This window comes from Argiope bruennichi, chromosome X1 (genome assembly GCF_947563725.1).
Source record: "Argiope bruennichi chromosome X1, qqArgBrue1.1, whole genome shotgun sequence".
Classification (NCBI taxonomy): Eukaryota; Metazoa; Arthropoda; class Arachnida; order Araneae; family Araneidae; genus Argiope; species Argiope bruennichi.
The window spans coordinates 3,181,150-3,203,234 of NC_079162.1; the positions used below are offsets into that span (position 1 = coordinate 3,181,150).

Sequence of the window (22,085 nt, forward strand, 5' to 3'; positions counted from 1 at the left end):
AAAGATTCTTGTCCGATGACTTGAATTGAAAAGAGCCCAGGCAAATGCTCAAATATAAGAAATGTCGTGAACAGCATGTCCTTCTAACATGAAAATACTGAAACATTTGCGAGACATTCTTATGAAGAAGGGTTGCTGCTTGATCAAGAACTCTTCAAACCACTCGGGAGCTTTCAAGGTAAACGAGAATGACAGTCACAGAATTTATAAATGTCATATCAAGTTTTTATTTCCGGAGAGACCACGTGCTCAATTGAAAGCACATAAAATTGCAAAGGAGAAACGTTTCGACTGTCTGCTTTATAATAATGAAAATATTGAAATCTCCACAAGTATAGAAAACTAAGATGAAACTAGCATGTAGTACAAGTGTTTAGATTATTATTTTTATAACATTTATATTTGGAATTCTTTCATACCTAAGATTATTCCTTTTGAATGCTCAATGAATATTTTAAAAGTAGATCAGAACAGCAAATACTGAAAAAGAAATGGAAAAACATTTTTCTGAAGGCAAATAATTAGATTTAGCCTAGGAATATGTTTACCTTTAAAAATGATCATAACATGGAAGAATCTTAAAATTTTACTACTTCAATGAGGAAAAGATGGCATAATGATTGTAAGCCCATTAAGTAATATTTGAATAATATTATGAATATCTGGGAATACCGAACACTGCAAGAAAGATATTGTAAAATATCTGACCAAAGTTTTAAAATCCTAGATTTTCAAAAATATTTTAAGGACTTGTACATAAATATTGATTTTCACGCCAGCTATTATTTGATTTGAAGTATTACATAAAAGAATTCATGTAAAAAAACTATTCTTTACAGTGCTGATTACACTTCTTACTGTAAAATACATGTAATACGGTAAAAACGATATATGAATTCAACGTCTATCGACGTTGCATAAAATGTGTTTGATAATATAATGAAATAAATATACGAGTGCATTAGAAACTAAAATTTGACTTTCAATATTGTAAAAATACATATTTTAAAGACTCCTCAAAATACACAGAAAAAGAAGGAAAGATGAAAAATTTTTAATAAATAAGACAAGGTTATAGTTAAAATACAATTTTTCAAAATCAAATAATTCTGAAATGAATTTATTCTTTCTTCCAAAAGATAACAGTATACCCCGTTAGAAAAAAAAAAATTCTCCACAATATCTTCCACGTTATTCGAAATGCCATAAACTATCACGAAGCATTATTCCGCATCTTGTGCTAAATGGAATCCAAGTATGTGGCACAAAACTATGAAAAAAAATAAATAAATTCTATGTTTATGGAACTTCATGTATGTGTTGAATAACGTACCGAAGTGAATGAGACATTTTAAATATTAAAAGTGCCGCTTAATGCACTGAAAAAGAAATAAATAGTCAAATTAATCTGTGCATTCTGTTATGTTGAATATTCCATTATTCCAAACTGAATTCTAGTAACATTTTTAGTTTTCAAGTTACCGACTCCGAAAATTATTCTGTTCAGTTAAAGCAACAAGACTCCGTTTCACAGAGAACTATTTCATCTCTTATAATTAATACTGAAATTTCCCTGTTTATAAAATAAATCAAAAGTAAAAAAGTACATATTACATAATACATTACGCTTTTAATAATTTTGAATGTAACATCCATAATTTGTTATAATAAGCTGAGAAATTCTCTTTTCTTCCCCCCAAAATTTCCAAATTAACAAGAGATCATTACGGAATTAAAATGTCTACTTAAAATTCGATCGGGAAGCGCAGACATTCCCTAAACTCCCGAATTCGGTAACTGATATCATAATCTTGGCCTTTCCAAATCTCAATAATAGGATGTCTAAGATGCTGATTAGCTTGTCCAATTTCGATACTCTAAATAAACTTTTCTATTATAATAAGAATAGCGGCAGGATAAACGAAAAGAATTATAAGGAAATATTACGAGTGTATAAATTTTTTTCTTTTAATTTACATAAAGGAAAATTAAAAATTTTCATTATTATACAAGATTTAATGCAGTATAACATTACCCTATATTTAAAAATTTTACAGCATTAACATTTTACAAGCTCAAAATACTATATAATATACACTGAAGAGCCATAAAAACAGTGTAGCAGGTCGTATGCAAATAATGGAGATGTTCCCCCAATCAGTTTAACGCGATGCGGTCAACAGTGCATATATAAGACAACAGGTATCTGAGGAAGCTATTGCATCGATTCTTGCTGTTACAATGGCAAATTATCAAGATTTAAGTGATTTTCAAACGGGATTAATCGTCGGCGCACGAGAGATGGGGTACAGCATTTCCGAAGTAGCGATGAAATTTCAATTTTGGCACACGGCTATTTCAACGGTATGCCGCGAATATCAGGCTTCCGGTAAAACTTCAAATCTCCGACAGCGGTGCGGCCGGAAATAGATCTTGACAGAACGAGATCAGCGACGGCTGAAAAGCATCGTTACACGAGATAGACGTTCAACACTTCCTCAGATTGCTGTGGATTTGAATGCAGGCTCATCAAGTGTCAGTGCATGTACTGTGCAACATACGCTAATTGATATCCGTTTTCGCAGACGCAGACCATCTCGTGTATCATTGTTGTTGACTCGGCGGCATAAAGCTCTGCGCCTTGCCTGGGCTCACCAACATCGTCATTGGACTCTCAATGATTGAAGAAACGTTGTCTGACGAGTCACGTTTCCAATTGTATCGGGCTGACGACCGTGTACGATTATGGGGAAAACCCAATGAATTCTTGGATCCCTTTTGCCTACAATGAACTGTTCAAGCTGGAGGAGGCTCTGTGATGGAATGGGGCGTGTGCAGTTAGCATGAAATGGGACCGTTGATACGTCTACACTCGATCATGACAAGTCAGAGGTACGTGAACGTCTTTTCTGACCACCCGCATCCATTCGTATCATGTGTGCATTCCGTGCATATCATGTGTGGACAATTCCAACAGGATAATGCACCACCCCACCGGTCTACAGTAGCTATCGAATAGTTCTCTTCTAAATTTCATTCCTCTCTTGGCCACCTAATTCCCCTGACATGAACATTATCGAGAATACCTGGGATGTTTTGCAACGTGCTGTCCTTGGGAGACCTCGCGCTCCCATGTCTTTGTGAACTGTTCTGTAGGTGCCTGTTCTGCAGCAGACCTCATGGTGCTACAGAATATCTTCAGAAATTAATTGAATCACTGCCGCGTGCTCGTGGGGCTTCTACACGATATTAGATTGGTGTGCCAGTTTTTCTGGCACTTCAGTGTATACAAGTCTTATATTTAACATTGATTCAATATTGGGGAAAATATGCGACATATTTGCTATTTCTAAAATTATTATTATTATTACTGCACATCTCATTTTTACTGTTGCTTGCTGATAACCTAGAAGCGTCAAATACGTCAGCACTAAAACCTTTCAGGAACAAGCGATGCAAATTCAACTCAATTATTCGAAGCAGTTATTTCCTTCTAATGAATCGAAAAGAGGCAGAGAAAAAAAAAGAAAAAGAGAGTGTGTAATGAATCCTTGAATTAACGAGGATTTTGATTAGCTTTATTTTTCATCATAGAACTTCCTTGCTATGAAAAAACAATGATTTGTTTGGTTAATTTTTCATAACAAGGATCTTCCTTTCCGAGGCATATAATAGTCCGCAAAGCGAGTCACGAGATTAGAAGGCGCAATAGACAATTGAAAAATGACATCAATACAAGCGGAATTGTTCTTGTTTTAATCCTACGGGGCCAGTTCAATGCACTCCATCCATTGTAGCATAAAGAAAAGTTGATTCATGCATTTCGGAAGTTTGTCTTTGGTCCGATTCTGCACCAAATGTTTCGACATGACTGGTCATTTGCTCAGATTCAGTATCCAAAGTATCAAAATTCCAATGATCTGAATCATGTAATTTCGAGTTATAATTATCAATAGCAGATGTTCGCTAACACCCCTCCCCTTAATATTTACATCTAATTTTAAATCAGTATTAAAAATGGAAATAGAATATGAAACCTAACAACTCATTAATTTGTACAACATTGCCTATTTGCCTATTTATTATAAGTTTTAAGCACTTTTTCTTCTCTACTCTGGTTTACCCTCGATTTTCAGCATTTTTAAGGGTTTTCTTTTCTTTATTCACACACACACACACACACACACACACACACACACACACACACTAGTTTTCTTAAATTTTAAATTTAAAAAAATGGATTATAAATTATGAAATTTTGAAACTACATTTTTATTTAAATGTACTACCACGTTTCAACACTAGTATAGAATTGAAATTCAGGTATCGAATTGGGATTAAAATAGTTACTAGTTTCATAAATTGATTAATAATTATAATCAAAATATTTTGAAAGAGTATTGCTATTGGTAATATGCAAATGTACAAAGTTCCATCCTTATTAAAACGAAACTAATCAAATTAAAAATGTATAATAAAAACTACTCTTACTGTTTGTCAAAGACGCCTAGGTGAAGGTTGCGCTGCTTGTGGACTAGCAGGAAAGAGCTGCCTGCGTGGCCGGGGAGGTGACGCTCTTGGTGATGGAGGCGGAACACTTGTGGGAGACATTTCCGCTGTGAACACACTTTCCGGTGTCCCTACCGGCGTGGATACCCTCAAGGGTTCTGGTTCTGAAACCAGCAACGGTTGTGGTGTTGCTGGGCGTGTCACAATCGGCGGTTGCACAGCCGATTTTTGTTCCAGCTGCAGGATGGTTTGCTAGAATTAATGAGAACAAATTAAAATTTCAGAATTATTATGAAACAGAAGAAATAGAATAGAAGCAATTTAATCTTCAGAGATGAATACTGTCGTAAAGAAACCAACTGCTTTTGCTTAATTAAATGAGTAGGTACGACTATTCGATTAGTTCTGTTTGTTTCTCAGAAATTAGAACTGGATTTCGATTTCATTTCTGTGTTATTCGATTGCAGTTCACAATTAAGCACTCATTAATTCCCTAAAACTAGAAATATGTCCTAGCATAAAATATACTTTAAATGATATATAAATGATTGTGTTTCATGTTTTAATGAATAAATGCATTGATGAAAAATTTGGTGAATTTTACTCGGTCGACTCTTGTTGGAATTTAGTAAAATAACACGGTAACAATTTAATCAAAAATGTATCACTCTTCTATTAAAACTGTACGAAATATCATGATTTGAATTTCATTTTTGAACAATTTAACAATCGCCTGAAGGAAGAGCTTTGAAATGATTGCGGATATTTCTCAAGTCTTTTAAGGTCTCTTTTCCAGATATATTCAAAAGTTCATAATTAGAGAAATTTAGTCTCAATAATGAATCTTTTTTTGATCCAAATGCAAGTTGAACAAGAAATTATATAAATTAAAAACAGCGGACAGAAACAAATTTAGACTGCCAGATTTTTTTCAACATTGCCTTTAATGATTTTACGATATAATTGTTTATTTCTCTTAGAGTAATTTTTTCAAACTAGAAGTATACGCTTTATCAACTATGAGATTGGAATTATTTGAAACTAAATTAGAGAAACAGTGCTTGACCACTTGAATGATTTGTCTCCCTCCCACCCCTACCCCCCAATCGGTAAACATCTGTCACCACTTCAGAAGATACATAATTGTTTATTTCTCTTAGAGTAATTTTTTCAAACTAGAAGTATACGCTTTATCAACTATGAGATTGGAATTATTTGAAACTAAATTAGAGAAACAGTGCTTGACCACTTGAATGATTTGTCTCCCTCCCACCCCTACCCCCCAATCGGTAAACATCTGTCACCACTTCAGAAGATACATTTTCAAATAAAAAAATTATTAAACTATGATACGAAACTAAGTACTTTTTTTTGTGCATGGCTATGTGACAGCACGTAAAATATCAAAGAAAGCTAATCTGAGAACATGTATGAAAAGGATGAAATGATATATTTAATTTGTCGCACTATAATTTAGTATCTACAAGTAAACAAACCAACATAAAAATGAATATTATATTTTAAATGTATAACTAGTCAATACACCAAAAATAAACACACCTAAAAATAATATATCCCATTCTAATAACTTCTCACGATTATTTTATGTAGACGCGTAAGTAAAGAAAACATTTAAGTTTTCATTGTCAGTACCTTCCAAATTTCGTTGTCTGCAATAATTTTCCTTGGAAGTGTTTTTATTCATATCTGAACACTTTATTAAAATGTTTAGTCATTATTCCTTTCACTGGAAGTTACCAAGGTTCAATAGACTTTTACAATTCTTTTGGAAAAATGAGTGTCTAAGATATTGTACTATATTTTATCAACGATCCAACTAATTCTGGGAATACGATATTCTCCCCATTTGAAATGAATGTCTCTTTGCAGAGACACGAGTTCATCAGAATAAGTCGAGACCGGCACCACATCGGTGCTTACAACTTCGAATCCAGAAGTGGAGTCACAATCGCTTCACTAGAAGCTTTCAGATTCTAAATACATTCTGTATCTGATGAAATTTCAACTTGAAGAAAATATGCATTCGAAATTCCAATCGTGAAACTTTTCCTGTATAAGAATAGTATGACGTACGAGCTTATCAAACGAGATATAATAAAACCAATTTGATAAGGTTTGAACGAATTCTATAAAAAGACTGTGCGAGGTGCTGAACACGTCAAATATCTTGAAATGGCTGACAAACAAGTGACATCAGTTGCGAATTATTCATGAAAGGAAGAATAACCCCCATGAAAGGGATTAAAAGAAATGCATTTCGTTTGCGATAGGAAGAACGAAGAATCCTTCGCGTTTGATTTCAGATTAAAGTGTGGTCTTTCGTATAATTTGTCAGAATGACTTCAAAAAGATTTAAAAACAAACTGGTGTGAAATTTCCTCACAAAAGCGCAACACGATTTTTTAGGTTACGGCTGGGCTCCCTTCGTTACGTTCTTTCCTGGACTTACGAGCACTAAACTCCATCTTGAAATTATTTTATTTTTATTCATGAAATGATATACATGTTCTCGGTTTTAAATTATGTAAATTATGCAGGAAAAGTGCAGAATGTTTTGCGGCGAAAAGAAGTCAATGGTGGAAATTGTAATTTTCATTTTTCTTATTACATAATTTTATTTAAAAAGTTTGTTGTCATCGAATAGATGCAACAGATAGCTCCTAAATAAAATGTGTGGTCAAAATTTAAATTTGAAGACTGAAACCCATTTATGCATTTTGTAATTTTCTAAATATTGAAATTGTTTAATTCTAAATTTAGACATTGTTTGAAAGCAAGGATTTCATCAATGTATGATTTAAATAAAAGGTTGCATAGCGCATAATTTATCACAAGATTAGACTTGCTTCAGGAGACTTTGCTACACTCATTCACGATACATTGAAGGTAAGAATAACAAATACTGATCTAATGTTGTGGTAATTAGAATACCACACTCACATTTTTAAAGGTATAAAAATATACACTGAAATTTACTAACCTATGTTTTGCACCATAAAATCGATCACGGTAATTACGATTTGCAAAAATAATACCGTATAAAATAAGTACCGTTAAGCACAAAAAAGTACAATACAAATACCGTTACAAAATAAGTACTGTTAAGTACAAAATAAGCACAATACAAATAATATCTCTTAATCTAATAATTTTTTTTAATTTGTCCATATTACTTTATTCTACAATTCTCTTATTTTTTGATCCAAATCTCACTTTTCTTTTTATTTCTAACATGTACTCTAATAAATTGCTAACTAATTCTCAGACTTCAAGCAAATAAAAATCCCTAATGCCTACGGAATTCCTTTGAAAGATATCCAAGATTCCCTATAATGAATTGACATGTGTTAAAAGGAAACCATATAAATCTCCTAGCAAAAGCACCAATGTAATTTCTCATTTTTAGATTAGGTCCTGAGGTGAACAAACGTATGTCATTGCTTCTGCCCGAGTACAAACCAGGCCCTCTCATGCAAAAATAAATTGAAGTTAAATCCCAAATTTGGTTCTTGTCCGCCACTTATATTAAATCAATACGCAGAGTGTTATTCAAAAACAGAGGGTATAAATGCGAGATTTTAAATTAAAGACAAGAAATAGAAATGCAGTGCATAACTATATATAAAAATTCGAATATTTATGTAAAATAAAAAATAAATAAATAAAATGTAATGTTTTCTTTAATAATCAAAGGATTTATCGACTGTTGCACTGCAGCATGCATTTCATTGTTATGCTAATATCCGCATCTTTATAAACAGAATTACATCCGATGCAAGAAATTCGTAGAAGATGGTTGAATGTGGAAAGAGATGGTTTCATTCTTGTCATCCTTGCATGCCAGATGGAACTGGCAAGCTTATCGGAACTGCTTTCGAACATACAATGCACAAAACATACAAAAGCAGAGAAAACACGAGCTTTCGAATCTACAGATACGGGGTGTATTTGAAATTTATCTAATCTGCAAAATTAAACTGTTACAACAGTGAATTCAATAATCAGGGACCAGCAATATTTCATCAGGAGAAAAAAAATGGATTTCCGATTTCACTTTGCCGTGTAATAAATTGAATTCAGGTTAAATGCATACAATAAAACTTCAAAATCCCCTTTATTCAGTAATGTAACTCATGAGGTTATCTATCAGTTATTGTTAATTAAAAATAAATATTTTAAGTCTATTCCTTTTTTAATAACCCTGTATATTATATATGCATTTTATTTTATTTGAAAGATTGAAGTGAAAAACTTTGTAACTCAAAGCTTAGGGTGGGTGAAAAGTCATGCTGCATTTACTGATACTCGACCCTCCATTTTTACCTTTTACCCCCTTAGGGAGATGAGATGATTTAATAGAATTAAAACTTTTTAAATCCTCCGAATATTGTTAATTCATATTGAATTTTATATCTTATATTTTATGTATGAGTATGATAGGATGTTTTTTGAAAATAGTATGTCATTTCTTTATCCCACTTTCAATAAATAATAGATTTTAAGAAAAACTGAGGAGTATTTAGGATTTTAGTAGATGTTTCTTTTCGTTGCCGACACCAGAAAGATTTGAAGAGCATGAAGGAATTTATTATTTGTCATAAATAAGGCGATATCTTATAGTAATAATGTTAATCATTTTTTTTATCGGTTTCCTTTCGCTTTTCATCAACTGCTCGTGTAAACTTCTGTATCTATTTTTTTCTGTCCTCACATCATCATTTCTAATTTTAACTTTTGAAGTTAAGAAATTCTTTAATGCTTTTTGTAAATAATTAAAAAAATAGAAATAGTCGAATTTAAATATATTATTATACAGTATTAAGTAGGGTTTGACGGTTTTCAAACCCGGTTTTAAAAAACCGGTTTTTTAAAGTAAATTTATCACATTCGAAAACCGGTTTTTAAATTAAGAAAACCGGTTTTAAAAATTCGTATTATTATGTAAAAATTAATTTTGAACTTATTTGATTTGCTATTCATTCTATGTAACGGCCAGCAAACATTTTTTCAACGTTGCAAGTTGCGTTGGCCAGTGCTTGTGCACTGCCCAGTTGCGCCTCGAATTCGTCAGTTTATGTTTTTCATGAACATCCCTTTTCACTTTTTTTTCTAGGTGAAACAAAAGTTTGATAAAGTTCATCTCACTTCTCATCGGATGTTTTGTCTATCGGTATGAAGTCGGTGCCAATAGATACGTCAGCAATTTGACTGGCTCGTTTCGAAGAACGTGTGAATGGAATAAATAATTCCCCGTTTTCTGCTTCCTGATCACAATATTTAATGATATCATTTAAAATTTTCTTCGTACCACTCCTGAAAGCTTTTTTACTACACCACTTGAACTAGCCATATCAATAAGAAATATTCAATTAAAATAAAATTGGAATTTTAAATAAAACACAGGGCGTTAAAATATTCCATATTTTCTTTCGCAACGTTTTAACATAAATTATGTCTTTAGCAAGCATCGGAATTAGATTAAAAAGTGTTTATTTTTTTCAAAATTCCTAGAAAATGTATAGATTAGATTATTTTAAATTGCATTAATATTAATAGTTAAAATAATAAAATTGTAAAATAAACTTCGAAAATATTTATTCAATAACTTTAATTTCATTTTTAAATAAAGTTTGAGAAGTTAGTTGGAAGTTCGGGATAATTTCAAAATGTTCGGGATAGACAAGGCAATCTGAAATCATTGTAATAAAATGTTGAGTTGCAAAGGATCATCTACGAGCAATCTACATAATCATTTGAAAGCAGTTCATAAAATAATTGACGGATATAATATAACTGTCTATCCCAAAATAGGGAAAAATATTTTTCCCTATTCAATTTTTTTGGGCAAAAATTCGGATACCGGCTAAAACCGGTTTTTTTAGAAATATCGAATTTGAAAACCGGTTTTTCAAAAGTCGGTTTTTGTATAAACCCTAGTATTAAGTTATTATTAGAATGTTTTTTTATTCTCTAGAATTAAAAATGAAATTAAATAACAGTAAAATGATTGTCAATTAAAATTAAACTAAATAACAGTTCAAGAATAGGGATTTCGCAGTGGCCACGTCACGTATTTTTAATGATCACGTATTTTAAATAAGTCTATAAGTAAATGCAGCATTTCTTTACCATAGATTGTATGTTAACTAATTAAACAAATACAAAAATTAGATTACCGAGAGGTGCGATTGAAAGTTTTAAATGGTGAGTGAATGGTTACGAAAGCTCTGGAAGAAGAGTGAGCGAAAGTAACCGAGATTTAAAAGCGCCATGAAAGCAAAACAAGCGAAAATTAAGAAGAGTACCGAAATAAGTGCTTGAAAATTCTATACAGAAATCCGATGGCTTTTAAATGCAGCATGACTTCGTAAAACAGTTGTATATGCTTTTTAATCTTATCGAATTTAATTTTATTCTATAAAATGTAAAAATGCATATACAAAGTTAATTGAACATTGTTTCGTCATTTGATCTTAATAATCATTAAAACGTTTTCTATTTCAGTTATAATAAAATGGTTAAAAAATTGTGAGCAAACTATATTTTCTGTTATAAATATTATTAAAAACTAGAATTCTGTGAAAATTTTTCATTCGTTAAAAAACGATTTCAAATTTCGACAGTTTATCTTTTTAATAATTCAGGATTGCTCTACGGAAATCTAAAAAAAGTTCTCATTTTTCTGGTTTTCCATTAAATTTTTCAAAAGTTGAATAAAATGAGTATTTTTTTTTGTCAGAATTAGCACAGCATGAGATACATGAGTATGAGTTCGGCGCTTACACATTGGACAGTACTCAATGCTTCGAACCCTGAAGTGTAAGTAATTGTCATTTGACTGACGGTATACCGATTCTATTACACAGTCAATTTTTTAATATGCGGTATTAATATAAGTTTTCATCTACCAATTTAAAGCAGCTTACTTGCAGCGTTGCTATTGTGCCTTGGGCATCCTGGTATTTGTGCTTCCAGAATGAAGCCTCGATTTCCAAGGCTTGGATCCTCTAGAATAGCAAAAGATAAAACATCAGAAACATATTAATTTTAAAAGAAATTACAAAGTTTTAAAAATAATTCGTAAATTTCTGGAAATATATCAATTTCAAATTTACATTTAAAATAAAAATTACTACATCTTGTAAAAATGTATGGAAATGGTTCGATATTTCATACTGCTAGAAATCCACAGGAATTAAATTTGCATTCATGCGCAGTTTCATGCAATTGCCTTTTTCATTCAATGAGAGCCGTTTCATTTCTTCTGCAAAGGAGTTTAATAATAATTATTTCAATTCAGAGGAGCGATTCTCGTTGCAGGAAGAATTCAAGAAGTTTTAATCATTCATTAATATCAAATGCATTTTTGTATATGGTTTCACAGTAAACATAAAACAATTTATATTTTTTATTTTATTTATTTTTAGAGATCACACAAATGTTCCTCGAGTTTAGTATTTAATCATAATAGTTTCAAATTTAAAAAGGTTTGAGAGCTTTGCAGAACAGATATAGTGACCTAACTTTCTTTCCAAACTTTCGTATTCGCCATTGGAAGAATATTTGCTCCACGAAATCGGATTTAACTTGCATCAAGTGAACTCTTCAGATCATAATTCAAGTAAAATGAGAATTCCATTTTTATAATGAATTAGAAAATTTTAAGATGACAGAAAATGCTGTTAGCAATTAAAACATCGTCTCGCACTTCCCGTTGCGGTCACTGACGGTTTAATGGACGGGACGATTGAAATTTAAAACGAGAATTTTTAAAATAACAATAAAGAAAATTGTAAACAATGGCTACAATTTTCTTTGCAAAATGGAAAAAGAATTATCTATGAATTGTGAATTTTAAAAAAGTCAGTGGCCCAGTGCTTAATTCGATTGTTACCATATTGAGGCAGGTAAAAATCGGTAAAAGAACCCATTATAAATTAGAAAAAGAATTTCAACGATAGCTACTAAGAAAATAAATTTCTTTTATAATGATAATAAAGATGAAAATGAATATGGAAGATGTAGTGCAGTTTCTTTCCTTTATTACAGAGTGCGAGACATTGGGCGTTCAAGACCAAAGAGACAGGAAGCGATCCATTTTTAGAGATAAATGATCCTATGATTTTTCTTTCCTCGAGAAGTTGATGAAAAATTTTCTCAGCAACTCTTTTTCGAATTTAAGTTATGGGCACTTGATTCGTTATTTGGCTGCAAGAACGTAATATGGAGAAGTGCCATAACAGTCCGATCACAGTTACATTGGTCATTGTCCTTAACAATCCTGATATCAGAAAAAATGTAAATATTTAATATGAAATAACATTTCTTCATCAAAATTAATTTAAAAGTAGTTTAAAAATGATAATTTTAAAGATTAAAACTGCATAAACTAAAATGAGATACGTTATCTACGAAATATATTTAAAATAGTTTTCAACCAAAATAGAAAAAAGGTAAATATCAATGCCATGACAAAATTTTCAAGTACTTTTTTAATAAAAAAATAGCAAATATGAAAGTAAATTAGCATATCATTAAATTTCCCATAAATTTTTAAAGATGACAGTAAGATTTCCTTACACATCCTACGTGTATTTCTTGTGGCTGTTCCAACAACGGCTGGCGCCTACTTAACGTCTAGGCCTGAGTGATTATTTTAAATCCAGTTCAATCTTAATAATCGCCCGGTTCAATCATGTTGATTGAATAGAAATAAATACAGGAACCCATCATATTCTAGATTATTATATTATTTACATATTTACAGTAATGGTTTAAAATATAAAACATAAAAGTGAATCAAGCCTCTCGTTCATGGCGAACCACGCCACCTTCGCTCGTCGTCCCTCGTCCTTATCTTGTCTAGTCCACTTCCTGTTCGTCTCTCCTGGTTTTCACCCCCTCGGATACCACGTGACCTTTCCCCTCCTGACTGGTTTTGCAAGCTTCGTCGTTGGGAGCGGAGGAGCGGGTCTTACACGCCCCCCCTTGGAGAAGCACATTGTCACCTTAGAGACAATGCTGCGTCTTGAGAACTGGACGGGTTGCTTATCACTGATCATCTCTCATGGTAAAAGGTTGATCCTGAAATGAAACATAGTTCCAAGCAGTATTTGTCGCTACAACTAGGAAAGGAGCAGGAAAGGGTGGGAGAGCAACTGATATGCAATTCCCAAAGAAAAGAAACAACACATACACAAATTCAAAATATAAAGACAAACAAATATGTATAAAAAAAATATCAAATATGCACAAAATTGGTGATAAAAGTAACAAAGCAGATGCACAAATGTTTTCGTACATTTCTGGAAAGCTTTTCTTTCTTACTGCTGCAATGGCAATCTAGATAGAGAGTCTGCATTGCAATGTTTACTCCCCTTCCGATATGATATTGTCACATCGTATCTCTGTAAGGCTAACGACCATCGTGTAAGTTTTGCGCTGTGAGGCGTTTGTTGAGTGAGATACGTCAAAGGGTTGTGGTCGGAGATAACTTGAACACGAGCACCAAATATCCATGTGTCGTATTTCTTCAAGGCCTCCAGTACGGCGTAGGCTTCTCTCTCGATAGTAGCCCACCGTGTTTGAGTTGCAGTCAATTTCTTGCTGAAAAATGCAATGGGTTTTTCCTTCCCATCATCCCCTATCTGAGCTAAGCAGGCTCCAACGGCTGTTGCTGAGGTATCCGTGTATAACTGGAATGGTTTATCCAGTTGTGGGGTGTATAATGAAGGCATCTTGATTAATTCGTCTTTTAAGATTTGGAATGCTTGCTCTTGTTCTTTGGCCCATGGAATTTTGTTGGGTACATTTTTCTTGGTGAGATTTGTTAGTGGTAATACTAATGAAGAAAAGTTTGGGAAATAGTCCCTGTAATAATTTGCAAGTCCTAGCAAACTACGGACTTCTTTCTTATTTGTAGGTCTCAATAACTTCTTTATGGCTTCAATTTTCTCGGGATCTGGGGAGTGCCTTCCTGATCCGACGATATGGCCAAGAAACTTCACTTCCTTTTTGCCAAACTCACACTTCTCTAGATTTAAGGTAAGGTTGGACTCTTGAAACGTACGAAATACTTCCATAATGTGCTTTTTATGTTCTTCCCAGCTTTTGGAGAAAATGGCGACATCATCAATATATGCACGATAATACTCTCGATGCTTTGAGAGGATCTTATCCATGCTTCTTTGGAATGTGCTTCCTGCATTTTTCATACCGAAGGGCATCACATTCCATTGGTACAACCCAGAATGAGTGATAAAAGCGGTATAATGCTTCGCTTCAGGCTTCATGGGAATTTGCCAATATCCTTTGGTGAGATCTAATATGGATATAAAATTAGCTTTTCCAATTTCATACAATAATTCAGTAACCAGTTTCATTGGATAGGCGTCTGCAATCGTATATTTATTCAGTTGACGGTAGTCTACGCACAGTCTGATACTACCGTTTTTCTTAGCAACGCACACTACGGGATGTGCCCACTCACTCTCGCTATGTTCAATGAGTCCTGCTTCTAAAAGTTCTTGAACTTGGCGTTCGACTTCCCCTTGCAAAACAATTGGGACACGATATGGAGCCAATCACTTAGGGACACAGTCATCAGTTACCTTAATATTATGTCCTGGCACCTTAGCTTTCCCTGGAAACTTACTGAAACTGTCTGTGTACTTAGATAAGATATCAATCAGCTCAGCTTTTTGTTGTAATGATAACTCCTCTTCTTGATTATGAATTTGCGTTCATATATCACGACTGATTTTGCTTTTCTGATTGCAATTGGTTGGGGCAGGAAATATTTCTCCAAATTCATTGTCTTGGTCATATATCACTCCGACTTGCTCAAGTCGTGCTATGTATGGTCGAATTTTATTGACATGAATCTCTTTATTCGTACCATCTTCCATCTTGACGAGTACTGAATGGGGTCTTGTAAAAGCAACAATACTCACTGGCCCGATCCATTTCTTTAACAGCTTATGAGAAGAAGCTGAATCCAAAATCAGAACCTTTTCTCCTACTTGAAAGGTCTTCTCACGAGCTCGCAAGTTATATCTTCTTGCATATTCTGCCTGGTTTTTTTCGGCATTCTCCATGGCAATGCCATGAGCCTTTCCTAAATTTTCCTGCAAATTTTCTAAATAACTCTCAATGGATCTGGAAACACCTACGGGGATTCTTCTTTTTCCGGTCCAGAAATCTTTCATCAGAGACAAGGGCCCTCTGGGTAACCTTCCATAGACCATTTGAAATGGTGACAGTCCTGTTGTACTGTGTGGTACTTCCCTATACGCGAATAACAGATATGGCAGATGTATGTCCCAATCTTTTCCATTTTCCTGGATATTCTTGCTGAGCATTTCTTTTAAGGTTTTATTCCATCGCTCAACTGCACCCATACTTTCCGGATGCCCGGGAGTAGCAAATCTTGGTGCGGTGCCAATCACTTTCAGGAATTCTTTAGTTAAAGTCGATGTAAAGTTAGTACCTTGGTCAGTGCAAACGACTTCAGGAAATCCTGTAGCTGTAAAAATTTTCATGAGCACGTCACACGTAGTTTTCGCAGTAATATTTCTTACTGGGATAGCTTCTGCCCAACGTGTACACAGGTCAATAGCGCAGATGATGAATTTGTGTCCTCTCCTGGACGGAGGCTCCAGTGGACCTATACAATCAATGCTCCAAACTTCAAAAGGATTTTCTGGTCTGATGATAGGCTGTATTGGGATCCTATCTCTGTATGTAATTGCCCTCCTAACTTGGCACTGTTTGCAAGACTGACAAAATTCTTTGACATCTTTCTTTATTCCTGGCCAGTAGAATGAGTACTTTATTCTTTCCTTCGTCTTTCTCTCTCCCAGATGACCTGCCAATGGTAACTCGTGCGCTGCCTTAAGCACACACTTCCGTTTACATTCTGGCAACACTACCTGTTTCACCTTTTCTCCACATACCCATTCAGAGTGCAATAAGATGCCATCTTCAACTGAATAACCATTCTGTTGGGAATTGCCAAATGCCCATGCCGTCTTCAGAGAGTCATCTTTTTGTAACTTCGAGAAACAAATTTTCTCCTCCAATGGACTTTCTTCATTATCTTCTTGATTTGGCTCTTCATGGACAGGTTGCTCCGAATCTACATTATTTATCACGGGTAATAAGGTATGTGCCTCTATTTTCTTACATAATGCTTCGTATGTAGTCGAGGAGATCAGCATGTCGCTTATTAGTTTCTTCGATGCTGCACAAGTAACAGGAACATTGCCATGCTTCCCATCATTAATTTTTACATTGATAGTAACTAATGGGGCAAGTTCCTCTTCCCCAAAGGCTGATATAATTTTTATGCTGCCCTCTCCTTGTTTAGAGCAAGAATCAATTATATCCTGTCTGATGACGGTGATTTCAGCACCTGTATCCACGATACCTTCAAATGTATTGTCTTCAATTTTCACTGGTATTTTCTGTAGAGGGCTGATTCGTGTTATTTCTTTTTCTGGTGCCTTTAACTGTGTTGTGAGAATCGTACCTTCATCAGTCTGATTTTCAGCAACATTCTCTGGAAATCTCTGCGATCCACTTTTCTCGCTTGTCGTTTCTACCAAACGTCTTGTCACGCGGTTAATCCTTGAGAAATTCTTCATCTTAGCTAGCTTTGGGCACTGGGCTCTTAAATGTTGCGATGATCCGCACTCGAAACATTGACGCCGATCGGAACGTTCTTGCTTCCAATTCCGAGGACTATTCGGTCTCTTATAATCAGTGTTCATTGCATTTTTGTCATGGACAACTGGATTTTTCTTTTCAAAATTCCCATTTGTTCGTTTCCTATCATTACCAGGAATATGTCCAGTTTTTGAGCTTCTTCTTACGCCGTCGTAATCATCAAGGAGATCGGCTAGCTTAGATGAAGACGAGATTTTTGTCCATGTGTCGACAAAATGTTCCCGAACTTCATTTCCAACTCTTCTTTTAATTTGATCTACAACCATAAAATCTTTCAATGATTCGAAATCCTTTACGTTAACACCATCCAACCACTCCTCCAAGAAGCTTCTCAACTCAAAGGCCAGATCCCTCCATGAACTTTCCATTCTCTTTTGATGTTGCACAAACCGCAATCGAAAGGTTTCTGCACTCAACTTAAATCGTCGTAAGAGTAATTCCTTAACATACTCGTAAACGTTTGATTCCTCTTCAGGTTCCCATTTATAGATTTCAATTTTTTTTTTTTTTTTTCATATCTTTACCTTAATCGTTTTTCTTACAGTTCTGTTTATTTTTCGTTTATTCAATTTTCATTTTATGAATACAGGGCTCTTCTTTCTTTCGAATACTAATGAAATTGAATCGATTTGTGGAATTAATTTCTCGTTTTCTCCCTTCTTGAATTATTCGGGAAAATAAAAAATAATCGTCAAATCTGTATTATTATTTGTCTAAAATAATATTTAAAAGTCTGCCGTTTGAGAAAAATTTAGCAAGTATGAATTTTAATAAGATGTGCACGAACCATAACCATATTTTTAAATACTGTTTCTCCAGATCAACAGAAAAAGCTACATTTTATTATGTGATAATCATCCGCTCTAATTACACAAAGAATTCATTTACTTTATTGACGGAATGAAAAAATTTTAGTAAGCAAATTTTAGTGTAAAAAGTTTTATTGCAACATTTATACATACCTGCAACAAATCCGAGTCACCCCCTGGAAAATAAACAAACATTTATAAGTATTTTTTTTTAAAAAGCTTTTGAAAATTAAAGAATGACACTAATATACTGGAATTATATAAATATAGGAAAACAATTTCTAAAAGTCAGTAAATGAATGTATTTCCATTAAAGGATTTCAGTGAATATTAAATTCCGATAACAAAATTAAAATTATAATTATGTTTTACAACATGCTTTCATCAGTGTACTAAAAAGTACCAAGTACACTAATGAAATTACTCTTATTTTCTGCTTTTAATTTTTTACTTTGTAATTAAATGTTATAAATATTTCGGAATCTTCATTATCAAGTGGCTGATGCATTACATGAAATTTTAATTTGCTAAATTAATTGGTAAATTCTGTAAATTTTAGATAGAATACTGCCATGAAAAATACAAAATTATTACAGATTATAAATATCAGATTTGTAAACCCCAACTCATCAGGAGGCTAAAAAAAATAGAGATTCCAAAATTCTATTGTTATAATCAGAAAAAGGAGAGTTCATTAAAAATAAACGAGTACAATTTTTCGAATACGTATAATGAATGAGTCATTTTTCTAGGTAAAACTTCTGCACAAACCAACGCCTTGTTCTTAGACTTGAAAAAATTTTACTTATCATTGATTACAAATATTCCGTCTTACCTATGGGATTTGTAAAACGAAAAAGGTGTATTGAATTTATTTCATACTTTTCATTTATAATATATATATATATATATATATATATTCATCGATAAGATGCATATATTCTCTACTCTCTATGTAAGTGCAGCAGTAGCACTTAACATGATTGTAGTGTAGGCTGGTTAAAGTGGCTGCCCGGTAATTCCAGAGCCATCTCGAAGCGACATTAGGAACCAGTGTTCACTCTAAAAACAAGGAAAACTCCATTTCGAAATTGTAAAGTATCATTCATTTGATAAGAAATTTGTGTGCACACTATTGCTTGGAAGACAACGCATGAAATGCGCATTAACACCGTTTTCTTTCACAAGAATTATTGGAATCATTCAGAAATTCAGAGGAACTGACTCGAGACTTTAACGAGAAAATCATGCATTTGAATATTAAAATTAGAATATAAAATAACAATGGTATTCGAATGCGTAACTTTGTGTAATAAGATACTAAGTGCTGAAATAATATCGAAATTGGGCCACAAATAAGCTTTTGCAGTATGTTCCCCTTTGTATTTCCTGTAAAGCTTAAAATAAAAAAAAAATCTACAGGAATGGACATCTTCAACCATCCTGCGTTATTAGAACAGAACTATCAAAATAAAGAGATTCTTGCTGAATGGCATTTTATATTACAGATAAACGTTCAATAATGTTATTATATTCCTGAAGAAACCGCTGTGTTTAAAGAAAGAAAGATTTAGAGAAGAAGTTTTGAAACTTCTTAATTCGTCTTGGCCTATTACTAAATCTAATATTTTTCCAAGTCCCCGGAGTAAAACTTCAATAAATTTTTGATTTCATAAAAACAGTTAATTATTGTCATTTAGGTTAGATTAAACAATAAGTATTTCAGGTGGCACAAAAATTTACCGAACAAACTTTAATAAATATGATTAGTTCTGTTTGAGGGTAATCAATGTTTAGGATAGATGAACCATTGATTCCTATTTATTTTCTTAAGGTGTAGAATTAAGATGACATAGTCTCTGCAGTTCTTTTTCTTTATTGATTTTCGAGTGAGACAGCAGCTGCCTATAATTCCACTTGGCGCAACCAAAAAGTAGAAAATTCTCTAAAATTTGACTTTCTATCATTTCTTAAATGACTTGCAAGCGAGCAAGTCAACCCTATTAGTAGAAAATGCCCAACGACGTTATTATGATATCTATGCGATACTGGCGAGTATTCAAAATGTTGGATAACATTGTAAAGATATCGTACAATATCTTCTGCTAATAGTGGAGATCTCCTAGTCCTTTATTATCTCATAATATATTACAACGTTAACTTCAATAAATTTTAAAATCTCTATTCAAATTTTATAATTAAAAGAATGCCAATGAAAGAAGTGTGCTCAACAACAGTTGTATTAACAAGATGTAAATGAGAATTGAAAATAATCCTCATCAACATTGAAATTCATACTCAATTCGAGAGATATACTGTTCGATTAAGACTAGGTTTACTTTACACTGTTTGCAATGTGCTTTTATTCTATCATTTCCTAAAATATTTTTAAATAATTCAAATGAAATTTCGGCCAAATTTACTTTTTTTTTGTACATATTTTATTTGATATACAGGATGTTCATAGTTAAACGGTCCTATTACAAAGCATACTACAACTATTGTTCAGGAAGTTACGAAATTTAATAGGACCAATGAAAGGATGGGAATTTTATTGATCTAATAATAATTTAGTTCAAAATGTCGTCACCAGAGGACGCTTTAAAATTGCACATTTAGCATTTACGATCAATTCTGAAGTTCTTTACTATAGAAAATGTTTCAAGACGGCAGGCAGCATTTTCATCTACTAATAGAGATCGTAAAATAGTGTTCCACCAGCAATGAGCTCTGGGGATAGAGGTGTCACTTCCACTGCCCTAACAACACCAGGGTTGGCAAGTCTGCTCTATAGAAATGCTAAGAACAAGTCGTGAAATGTCATTTTAACGATTAGATAAAGATGTTTCAAATGCTCCCATAGTCAAAAGCCGCATGGATTGCAATCTAGAGATCAGGGAGGCCACAGATCGCAAAACTGGTGGCTGATGACACGCCTTCAAAAATTACAAAAGAACATCCTAAATCCTACTATCATCCGGCTCAAAAAATCTTTGCGCACTTTTTTCTCCATTCCTAGTTCCAGAATGTCACAACGAAGGTCGCTTATAATCGACATACCCAAGATTTCCCAGTTACCACACGACTCCGTTGCATTTGAGGATTGCAATGAAATCTACAAGATTGAACATGAAGATTCTCAAATTCGGCAGTTGCCAACAGTCATCGAACCCTCCAAATGAAAGCAGGCTTCTTCAATCCAGATGATATTTCAAGGTCATTCTGAAACAACCTCAAAGACAAAAAGAAACTGAAGTACCGAGACTTGAAATCGTATGGATGTACCTTGCCGCGCAACATAGCAGTAGAAAAGGCTATCCAATCCTTTTGAAACACGATGGACTTCGTGCTAGCCTGTACTTCAGAAATTGTGCTCTTGCTTTTGGAACATCGAAATAAGCGAACTTCGATATGGTTTCTGCGGGAAAAGGTCCCCCCCCCTTCTCCAAAATAAACATTAAACGAACTTTTTTTCTTTTCAAATTTCAACTCCATTAAAGAATGATTTTCAATGGACATTTTTCGCATCCTATTCCGATTCAGATATTTCAGTAAAGCAACTACTGCTGAATTATCGCTTTGATAAAACAATTCAACTATAAAAAAGAACGTTTATAAATATTTCGGATGAAAATTAATAATCGAAAAAGTTTTCGATCAAGTGAAATTACGATACTTCATTAAAAGACCTAATGCTTCACAGTTGCTTTTGCACGCGAAGATAAATTTCTCAGTGGAAACTCACCTTTTAAGCGAAATCGTCAAAGACACTTTGCTTCTCAAATGTCTTTTTTTTTTCTTGTTAACTATCAAAGTGACTGTATTTTTTAATATAAATTTTATTCGAGAGCAACGAGTTCGATGGCAGTTGCTATCAAAGGTGTATCCTGGGGGGGGGGTTAAGTGTTTATTTATATTCCCTTTAGAGTTTGTATAATTCAATGAATATGAACTCGAGTGACCTATGGATTAAAAAAAGTGGCGAGATCTAATTGAATAATGGATCTTAAATGTGTAATT

At 33.4% G+C, this 22,085-nt stretch overlaps 2 protein-coding genes across 2 annotated transcripts in view; both read right to left on the reverse strand.

Moving 5' to 3' along the window:
• Positions 1 to 15,272: 15,272 nt before the first annotated feature.
• Positions 15,273 to 17,624, reverse strand: LOC129958426 (uncharacterized). Its single transcript, XM_056070916.1, has one exon. It carries the CDS (start codon positions 17,622 to 17,624, stop codon positions 15,273 to 15,275), a length of 2,352 nt encoding a protein of 783 aa, XP_055926891.1.
• Positions 17,625 to 18,156: 532 nt separating this feature from the next.
• The window catches only part of LOC129958427 (uncharacterized), a 92,100-nt gene continuing 88,171 nt past the window's right edge, over positions 18,157 to 22,085 (reverse strand). Inside the window, exon 11 of the mRNA XM_056070917.1 lies at positions 18,157 to 18,241. Coding sequence (XP_055926892.1) covers positions 18,168 to 18,241 — 74 coding nt within the window. The 3' untranslated portion in view covers positions 18,157 to 18,167. The remainder of the gene's footprint in view (positions 18,242 to 22,085) is intronic.

Coding starts and splice junctions, on each gene's coding strand:
- LOC129958426 (XM_056070916.1), bottom strand. CDS start 17,624: ATGGAAAGTTCATGGAGGGATCTGGCCTTTGAGTTGAGAAGCTTCTTG.